Genomic DNA, 10736 nt, shown 5'->3' with positions numbered 1-10736 from the left:
CCTGCTGTTGTGATACTGTCTGTGAGATTTCCATGATAATGCTGCAAAATGAAACACAGTCGATTTCAATACAGCTTTATTGGATTGGATGGGTGGTTAGGGGTCCTTTTCTTTCAACTTCTTCAGCATTATAGGTTTTTGGGAAAGACTAGGAGAAAAATAGTAAGTTATTGAAGTGTTTACAGACTCGTTGACCCATGTATTACGCTAAAAACATTTACAGTGAACACCATTAACACATGTTCCTGACCTGCCCTTGGCACTGTGGTGCAGGTAATGGGGTAAGCCTTTAAAGGACTTTTTTACGCCTAAGGCCTTACAGAAAGCATACAGACTAAAAGAAAACTTCGCAGATTATTAAAGAGGCCATGAAGGGAAGATAGAAGTTTGCTTCATTAAAAAGTCTGCTTTCTCCCAACAACATTGATGCCAGTTTTGACCCCGACCCCGACCAGCCACTTTCTTGCTAGCAGCTTATGTTGCAGGGATTTGTTTGTGCGATTAGCGGCTGCCAGCAAGAGGCAGTGCACGTGCGATTGTAGTGACACCTCTAGTTCCCTCAGTGGCTAAGGCATTGTGCTGCTGAACTCAAGGACGTGGGTTCGATTCCTGGCCACCAGGGCTGCTTTTCTGATGGAGGCGGAAAGTAAAAACACCCGTGTGTTCGAGATTTCAACGCGCGTTAAAGATCCGCAGGTGGTCAAAATCTGGAGCTCTCCGCTACGGTGCGCCTCATCGCCTGTGTAGCGTCGGTGCGTTGAACCTCATAATCAATCAATCAACACCTCCAGGTATGCTTGATTGTACCACCTGAGTGCTAATGAGCACAGTTACCACGCTGATGACTTTGTCTTTAGTATTGACCCACATTACATCACTACTACTTCATTTGGAAGTTTTGCAATATTTTATACTGAGTTTCCAAAGGCTAGTTTTTTCAAATTAGACGTTTTTTTTTTTTTGTCTATCGTAGCGTCTTTAATCAAATGCCGCTCAAAGCACAGCTTAGTCATTAAAGGACTCTGGCTTAGGTATGTGCTGACCGCACTGAAGCTGAGCATTAGCTTTCACATTGGATTCTCTGCCACTTGTCAAAAACAAGTGTTTTAATAAGTGTGCAAGGAAGTCCTTTGGCTTCCAGGAGTCGTATTTCATCGCAAGACCATGAGGGGTGTCGTATGCCCCTCACTGAAGTCTAATTCGCACAGGCGACATGCGACGTGTTTGCAGTGCAGTTCATGTCCAATGGGACGTGGTGCTGCCTTGGCAGTACCACATGTCGCCATTGATAAGAAGCCTAGTAAAGCTTCTAGCATTAAACGGGTCATTTGTTACTGCACAAGCACCAAGAGAAACTATGTTTACAATCATACTGCGCAATCACATGAGCAGGGTTTCTGTCACGTACTACCTTGCATCAAACAGACTATTTTATGAATGTGTCAGGCCAGAAAGGAACTTCACTTTGGCAACTTCCAATGGATTTTCTGGCATATTTCATAGCGCTGTCCTTTTAAACGATTCGTGGCACGTGTGAAGACAATTCCCAATTTCACATGCTTGCTGTAGATGTTGCAAGCAGTTCGCAATTAAATGACAAGGAAAATGTTCCTCATGTTTTTTCGATGTGGCACAGTTTGAAGTGGGAATTCTGTTACATAACCAAAGAACAGGTGAAATATTTCACCATAATTGTGTCGATCGCTATATATGGGGAAACGCCGAAGTAAAACCATTGTGAGTTACTGCTGAACAGGAAGCTAAAAGGTCAGTTTTATTATATTTCCTTGACACGCAATTCTTTACTCTCTATTGCTTCAATGACGGGCTCACACAACGTACCAAAATAACATCGTATCACAAGTAACGCATACATGATCACCACATCCTTGGCTTAAACTGCCAGTAGCAAGCAGCTGACCAAGGCGCAACCATGGAGCATAATCCTAATTAAATGAACAATATGTCCACCGTGTACTTCCGCGCAGGTGCTTTCTTGGTGTAAGCAGGAAGGAAAAGATCCGGGCGGTGGGGTTAAGTGAGAAAGCGCCAGACTTGCAGGAGGAAGTAAGGGCGGGGTGTTTGCGCTCTCACCGAGATTCCCGTGCGGCCGCTGCACACTCACCCAGAGAACATAAAAGAGCGGGAACTCGGCTCGTCGCGCTGCTCCTCAAAGCCGCACTCGGACCCCACTGCTGTCGGGCGTAGGTTACACCTCAAGCGACAAACCTTCATTGCATCAAACATGAGGGAGGTGGCCTACGCCCATACTGTGAATATTGCAACTTCCCTCCCAATTCCCTCCCCTACATCAGTGTTTGACCCTGCGCTTCAATGAAAGGATCATTTCGAGGGGTCGATCATTTCGAGGGGCTAGTTCACTGTACCCCTCATGTTCCCCATTCCTTGTTTACTGCCTAGACCATGCTGCTTCCGCTATCTACACCTATGGTAGGGTACTACGTGTTGCTTATCTTTTATGCGAATACTAAGTACTTATGATGGCACTAAAGGAAAGCTCCAACCGCCCAAACTCTGTTCTAAGCTGTGTGGTAGCTAGCTGCGGTAGCTACAAATTTGGCGCCTCCCTAGGTGGCCGCTTTTTGGCTTCTACTGGATTGGATTGGCTCTGACAACATGCAATGCTTGATCGTGTTGTTGTGTTGTTGCAATCGACACCTCCCTCAGTCTTCGAGAGATTGCTCATTAAAAAGTGGTGAATCGTGCTTAACACTGGCGAAGAAAACATGTTCGGAATCGGGATCGCGGACAAGAAACTATCCAGTGGCTGTCCGCGGTGTTTGTGTAGCATTTTAACGACCATGTTCTGAGTCCTACGAACCGCAACTAACGGTTTCCATACAAAACCACCGTGTTGCTCCTGTGATAAAATGGATCCAACAACTTCCCACGTTACAGTAGCTCACAAGGTGCCGTTCGGCGATCTATGCAAGCTCTGTGACCGAATATCCGCCAAGCAGGACAAAAGCGACAAACAGGGCTTGCTCGGCAAGTTCGTCGCACACTGGCGCGAATTTCACAACAAACTGCACGCCGGGAGTGGTACCCAAGTCGCAGCAGAGGACTCCTTCTTTCCCGCCATGCGCCTTCTTCTACCGCATCTGGACCGGGAACGGCCAGCGTATGGCATCAAGGAGGCCACACTGGCTAAACTGTACATCGACGTGCTCGCACTGGGCAAAGACAGTCCGGATGGCCAAAAGCTTCTCCGCTACCGAACCCCGCACGTTGCCAAAACGGAGGCCGGCGACTTTGCCAGCGTCGCATACTTGGTTTTGCGAAATCGGTGTCCGAACAAGGGTACTCTTACGATCGCCGACGTCAATCGGCATCTAGACGAAGTATCCGACGCCCACGCACTCGGGGGTGCGGAAGGCAGTCGTCGTACGCGGGAAGCACTGTGCACGCTTCTGCGCCAAACCACTGCCTCCGAGCAGAAATGGCTGGTTCGAATGATCCTGAAGGAGATGAAGATGGGCTTGAGCGAAAAGAGCGTCCTTTCTAGCTACCACCCGGACGCGCAGGACGTTTTCGACGTCACCAGCAGCCTGTCCAGGGTTTGTCGGGAGCTCAAGGACCCCAGGCTCCGCCAGCACGAGATTCAGGTTTCGCTCTTCAGCGCCGTGCGACCGATGCTGGCTGAAAGGGCAGAGCCTCGCGTCGTAGAGCGCCGGTTCAACCACGAGACCTTCTATGCTGAAACTAAGTTTGACGGGGAGCGGCTGCAAGTGCACAAGGACGGCACTGACTTCAGGCATGTTCGTTTCCCTCTAATCAAAACAGCCCCAGCCTTTTTTTTTCAGAAACTATCATATCCTTATAACTAATCTTTAAAGGAGCCATGAAGGGAAAACACAAATTTGGTTCATTCAAAAGTTTGCCTCATTAGAATCATACTAACACCACTTTTAACGTAAACTTCGCTCAAATAAGCTACATAATTAGGAAAAAAGGGAATGGCCATGCATCCCACTAGCTCATTTCCCGCAACAGAACCTATGATGTCACATGTGACAGCTCTGGGATTGGTGGAGGGCGACAAAAGCAAACGCAAATTAGGCAGAGCTTATAAGCTTGCCAAACGAGCCATTTGCACTTGAATTTAGGGCACATTCTTTTCAAAGCCGTAAGAATGGTGGGACAAACAGTGGAAGTTACAAAAGCATTTGTAAACAGAAGTGCCGATGCATACTGCTGTTGGTACTGCGTGCACTATGCTTGGTTTAGCTGCACAGGACTGCGGGGCTTTGGGGTTGTCACAGACTACACTTGCTGATTGACGCAAGGAACGGTGTCTGACGTGACCATATTTGTCAAGCGAGCACTATGTTTTACGAAACGGTTATTTTCTGCGTGAACAAAAACAAGACAGGCTTAAAGGGACCCCTAAAAGCTTTGCGAAGGTGGCAATCAAATGCATTCAGGTGGTAGAACACATAACGGGGGATTTTTGAGCCAAGTGTGAGCCCCATACGTTGTACGGATAATTTGTAAACAATTTTTGAAGATCGCCTTTCTCAACCGATGAGTGCGACGCCGCAGCGAGGCGACCGCGGCTGACGCAACGGCGATCGCGGCTGACGAAATGGCGAAGGCGCCCCCTGATTTGCCCAATCGCCGGCGAGGTCGGCCGGCGGCGGCGTCACTGCCATTGGCTTCCGGCTGCTCTTCCTCCTTCCTGCGCGATCCCGAGGCAAAGGCGGGTCCGCAGCGATTGACGCGTGCCTAGGCGCAGGAATGTAGCTAGCGCAGAACGGAAGTCCAGCGTCGCGATGTCACATGGCTATTTCCAGTGTTTCCAGCTGCTTTGAAGGAAGCAGAGAGGGAGGAGGAGTCGATCGGCAAGTGGGGAGAGGTGCATTTAATTGCTTCTGGTGCAGCTAATACTGAATGTAGATCAATAATTCCAATGGCATCGCATCGCTATATTGGTGCTACGTGACAATACAGGCCTTTTTTAACTTTTACAGAAGGCTTTTCTGGGTCCCTTTAAATACAGTCAAAAACAAACCAAAGGCCATGGAGAAAGAAATTCTTGCTCCGTGCCAAAGGCAGAAAATGGCTTGCTACAGTATGGTGACGCCATGTAGGTTCACTAACGGCAAACAAGGTCTCCGAATCGCTGCAGAGCTATGGTCCCTAGAAATATCTTTCTAGGGACCATAGCAGAGCAGTCGGTTCCTGTGATGTCATTGCAGACCACGAAAACGCACGAGTTAGCGGGAAAATCAAAATTCTAACTTAAATTAATTTATTTCTTTATGAATAAAGCATCGTTTGAATTTGGACAAGTGCTGGGGATACTATAAAACAAAAAATCTTTCGAATAACACAAATTTGTATAGGGCCCTCACACGATCCAAAGCTGCAACATGTAATGGGCGAACAGGTACCCAACTAAAAATGGCCGTATCTACTGTTCCGTCCAGACAGAACAATAAGAAATGCTTAAGTTATGTGCAGATGGAACGCCAACCTCATGCCTACTTATCAACTTGCATGAGAGTGGCCTGTCTTGATTTTTAGTCAACCGGTGAATTTGCTTTTGCTCACCAACTAGCGAGTTTCACTGTCAATCGTACTGTTAATAAAAGATGATCAGATGAAACTCTAGCTTTGTCCAGGCGGAACTCCAAATAGCTACCTCAGACCTACTTCACAACTCACAATAAAAGTCCGTCTTGATTTTGACCTAACCAGACCTACTGCTACCGCTTGTTGACTAGCCAGAGTCACTGTTAATTTTGAATTTCTATTAATAATTACGGATGAATCTTACATGCTGTTTGTCACTGAAATCAGCTCCCAGGTAATATTGTCACCCAACTTATTCATCAGAGTTACAATTATTCCTCAGTGTGTAAATCATTTTTCTATGTCTGTGTCATTTTCGAACCTGTACATGGGCTTATTGGAATTGGGTAACTATTGCCTCCCTTTCTGTGTACCCTCATTGTGCAACTGTGCATTTCAACATGAATGTGTTTGTATTTGTATTTCCATGAGTGTTGCTGTTTTTTACGCTATTTGTTTTTTCTTTCACCCCCATCCCTATGTAATGCCCGTAAGGGCCTGTGGGCTAAATGAATAAAAAATGGTGGCTGTATTCAGTGTGGCTTAAGCGAGCTGTAGTGGTTTGGCCAGTTGGGTAAAATTCAAGACAGGTAGCCCTCACTGTGTGAACTGTAAAGTGGACGTGAGGTATAGCAATTACAAAATGCTGGCCACGGGCACAAATAAAAATAAATAAATAAAAATAAAGCAAAAGAACGTAAGGAGATTCGAACCCTGTATTATAGCGTTCAGAAGTGGGGGCGTAATCACTGCACTGAAGCCCACTGTGGCAGAGTTTTTGATGCGTTAGCAGTTGTTGGCAGTTTTCATTTGGTAGGGACTTAACTTCAGACGTTTCCCGCTTTTTGTTCCATCTGGATGGAACTTGAGTGACATCTGCTGTCCCCTCCGTACAGAATGCTAGACACTGCCAATAAAAAAGTACCAATTTTATACGCCGCAGTCAGTGAAGGCGATCGACTCGCGTGACACTCTGCACTGCTGTGGCCATCTTAGCCTTTCCTATTTTTTTGGTTCTGCACCTTACCTTCTCCAGATGGGTCCTTTAGTGACATATTCGCTGTACGTGTTTTTGTATTTCCGAATCATTTATGAATGGGTTTAAGCCATAACCACACAAAACATTGTGTGACCCGTAACAGCAGCGCGACGGCCAGGTGGCAAGTGAAGTTATTTTAGCCAGCTGAGTTCCGGGCGATGCGACGAGGAACAGCAATAGACTGTACAAACAAGAGGCTCCAGTCATTACCAGTTGTTTTGTCACTGAGGTTTAAGGGCTTGGTTTGGTTTAGAGTTTCACCCAACGCACAACATGCATTAACTGAAATTTACTGAACCTTGGGCTTTTTATCAAACCGCAGCATGACCAGCCTAGCATTGCACTCACTCCACCATGTTTGGTAGTTCACAATACCAGTGCTTGTTGTTAGAAGTTCAACTGCATCAGCATCTACTGTTTTATTTGAAGATCTTCCCTGCAGCAATATAAAGATAGAACAGCAGGCAGTGGTGCAACATTTTGTCACACTTGAAGAGTTGTCCTTGAGTTCTGCTCGGGAAATATTTGCCTATGGCATTGTACCGTATTTTCGCGCGTATAACCCGCCCCTGCATATAATCCGCACCCCCACTTTCAGCCCGCCTGAAAAGAAAAAAAAATCCTCGCGTATTGCTCACACATTTGATGCAGGAAAGGCTGCACCAAAGCTAGTGCTCAAGCAACACATCACATACTATGCAGTCAGAAAAAGGGTATTAAAATTAGAATACAATTAGAGCAATTAGAATACACTGACTTCAAGGCAAAAGTCACAGTTCACTCAGCGGCACTGCTCTATCTAGAGCTATCACTTGAGCCGCAGTCCTCACTGTTGTACACAGGGTCATCTTGTATGTTTTGCGCGATCGCTGCCATAGAAGGCTTCGTCAGTGTTACTGCGTACGAGCTTCACGGCACCACACACATTGCCATGAGGCTGCACTAAAGGAAAAACCCCGCGTATTATCCGCACCCCTGCTTTCCCAGTGAAATTTTCGCATTCTAGGTGCGGGTTATACGCGCGAAAATACGGTATGCATCACAGGCTGTTGGTGTCTTGGTACTAGTGTTTAATGTCAAGAGCACAAACTGCCTACAGCAACTTGAAAACAACACCTGAAAACAATTGGGTTCATCATCATCAGCAGCATGTCATTATTCATTGCAAGAGAAACTTTGCAGGGCTTGTACCCACATGGCCTTTGGTCATAGTCTGCACCAAACTGCTGCTATGTCGTAGCTCGACCTAATTTTCGTCTTTCCTTGACTGCCTGTCTCACCCAGTCCAATCATTGTCTTAACCTGAACTCCTAGTGACAAAGCTGATTTTCCTTGCCCATTCGTGTACTCTTGGATGAAATTCGGGTGTAGATTTCTTCACTAACTTCCTGAGTACACTTTAGTAACAAAGTATGTTTGTTTTTATATCATTGCAGATACTTCACACGGCGCAGCCACGACTGCAGTTCAGGTTTTGGAAACACCGCTGACGAAGGCTCATTGACGCAGTACATTACTGGCTCTTTTCGGAGTCACGTCCAGAGCTGCATCCTGGATGGAGAGGTGATAAGCTTTGACCCCCGGAACGATCGTTTTGTCTCCAAAGGATCTCACGCTGATGTGAGAAGCCTGAATGAACACTCGTCACTACAGCCCTGTTTCGTTGCTTTTGACATCCTCTTGATAAACGGGCAAGTTGTTACAAACAAGCCCCTTCAAGAACGCGTTAAACTTTTAGAGGAGACTCTCAATGAGAAGCCCGGCAGAATACAGATTTCGCGTAGGCAGACTGGGTCCACACGAGAAGATGCCATTAGGTTTCTGAACCAAGCGATCGAGAACCAAGAGGAAGGTATTGTCCTGAAAAAGATCACATCCATCTACAAACCGAACGAAAGAAGAGGTGGCTGGTTGAAGCTCAAACCTGAGTATGTGGACAATTTGGTTTCAGATCTGGACATGCTCATTCTCGGAGGGTATTTTGGAGAAGGACACCGGAGTGGCGTCGTGTCCCACTTCCTTCTGGGTGTTGCGAGCGGGGACTGTGATGACAGCGGCGTTCCGTCATCATTTTGGTCCGTCGCAAAGGTAGGCTCGGGATACAGCAAAGAAGAACTGGACAAACTTCTGCGTCAGTTGACTTCAAAGTGGAAGGTTTATGACCCCAAGAAGCCTCCCGGAAAGCTAGTATTAGCCCAGGGACACAAAGAAAAACCTGACTTGTACCTTGAGCCTTCCGACTCTGTTGTGCTTCAAATTAAGGCCTCCGAGCTGGTGAAGAGCAGTAATTTTCGGACGGGGATAACGCTGCGTTTTCCGCGGGTGGTTGACATTCGTTATGACAAGCCGTGGCAAGACGTGCTGTCCTATGCTGAGCTTTGTGAACTGGAAAAAGCTGCAGGTGGAAAACTGGCTACATCCACCGTAAGCCTTGACGACGAGGACGGCGGTTCACCTTCGAAAAAGAGACGTGTCGGAGGATACGTCAAGAGCTCCATAGGAGCACACTTTCAGCCGGCCGACTTGTCTGGCGCCGTAAAAAAGTGCGACATTTTACAGGGGAAAGAGTTGTGCATCTTGACACCGTGCGGGAAAGATCTCACAAAGCACCAGATGGAGGTGAAGGTAGTGGAACTTGGAGGCACTGTCGTGCAGAACCCAAGCAAAGACACATACTGCGTTGTTGCTGACAAGCTAAACTTTAGGGTGCGCAGTGTAGTGGGCACCAAAAAGTGGGATGTTGTTAAGGCAGAAAAGTTTCTTTCACAGCTTGATGCTGCACAGCTCAGGCCGTGGGCACCAGCAGATTTGTGGAGTGCAAGCGCAGAAACTGAAGAGCGGCTAAAGAAATTGTACGATGAGTACGGTGACAGCTACACCACTCCTGTGACTCCAAGTTCCTTGCGAGAACTGTTCGAAACCATTCCAGAAGAGAAGTGGAGCGCTGTTCGTAATCTGCCCGATTTTATCTCAAAATTTGAGCGGGAAAATTTCTCTTCCCCTCCAGAGTGGGGTTTGTTTAGGAACCACAAGTTTAGGATGGCTGAGGACAGGAAGCTCGATAAGTTCATTGTTCAGCTTCGTGGAGGGGAAGTCGAGCCCAGCATTGGGGAAGGGAGGTCAACTGATGCACGCAAACAAGGCAGTTGGAATAGAGTGCTTGAAGTGGACAGTGACTGGATAGATGAATGCATTCGCACCGGTCAGCTTCCAGATGGGTTCTGATTTTCCATGTGCACATTAAGGTTCCTGACTCAGCGAAAAAGCTGCTTGTGTCAACCAACAAGAGAAAAACGTTGCTGCATTTGTGGACAGAAGCCTGTGCGAGATGAGATGGCCAAAGAAAACATGCGTTGGAGTTGAGTGTAGGACTGCAGCATGAAGTAGGTGCGCATTTTTCTCCAAGTATCATTGCTACACACATGCATGACTTATCTTGTAGTGTCGCAATGACCAAAGCAAATGAAGGCATGCTTTGAAAGTGCTTTTTGATTTAGACTTAAGCATGTGCATGTGTTTCTAGTAGCCTCTTTGGCATCTTAACTTTGAAACTCTTGACATTGCTAGATCAAGCTTTGACTACTGCTGTAGTTTTTACTATGATAGTAATTTTCTACCCCTTTTTAGAATTAAATTAAAATACTATTATGCTGCCTTTTACACGCTGATAATTTACAAATTATGCATTGTGAATAGTTTTTCCTAGTTTTAAATAGCATGGCGGTGCCCTTGTTGTGCTTTCAAATAATATTTTTAGGGACATTTTAGTCGAAGAAAGCAAGTGTTAAATTTAAGTGTTGTTTTCTGCACTGTTTATTACTCTATTTTTACAATTTTAGATCTAAGCATTTAAAATAGTCTTTCACAGCAAATTTGCCTTGTGGTAGTATCTTGTGATATGCAAAATCTGTATTTTTCTAAACTTTGCTGACAACATACACTCTTGCGCATCTTACAGCACCAGCTGTCTGTGTGGCACTCCTGGCGTATTGTTAGATAGTAGCATTACTGTAAAATGCCAGGAAAGCGCCCATCTGAAATTTGTTCTTAATAACGCACTTAATAAAGCGCATATATTCCAGTAGATGGTGTGAAGGTCTCC

The 10736-nt window shown here is 46.2% G+C and overlaps 1 protein-coding gene across 1 annotated transcript; it reads left to right on the top strand.

The window, feature by feature from the left end:
* The first annotated feature begins 2629 nt into the window (after positions 1–2629).
* Dnalig4 (DNA ligase 4) lies at positions 2630–10268 on the top strand. Its single transcript, XM_077676592.1, has 2 exons — positions 2630–3775; positions 8071–10268. Exons 1-2 carry the CDS (start codon positions 2892–2894, stop codon positions 9857–9859), a joined length of 2673 nt encoding a protein of 890 aa, XP_077532718.1. The 5' UTR covers positions 2630–2891; the 3' UTR covers positions 9860–10268.
* Positions 10269–10736: the final 468 nt, after the last annotated feature.

This window comes from Haemaphysalis longicornis, unplaced genomic scaffold (genome assembly GCF_048455015.1).
Source record: "Haemaphysalis longicornis isolate Haplotype H1 unplaced genomic scaffold, Haemaphysalis longicornis Haplotype H1 scaffold_7, whole genome shotgun sequence".
In the NCBI taxonomy this organism is placed as follows: Eukaryota; Metazoa; Arthropoda; class Arachnida; order Ixodida; family Ixodidae; genus Haemaphysalis; species Haemaphysalis longicornis.
This window is presented reverse-complemented; position numbering and strand designations above follow the sequence as displayed.

Excerpts from the sequence above, each read along its gene's own strand:
- Dnalig4 (XM_077676592.1), top strand. The coding sequence starts at position 2,892 with ATGGATCCAACAACTTCCCACGTTACAGTAGCTCACAAGGTGCCGTTC. Across the intron at positions 3,776-8,070 it reads AAGGACGGCACTGACTTCAG|ATACTTCACACGGCGCAGCC; the intron begins GCATGTTCGTTT and ends ATATCATTGCAG.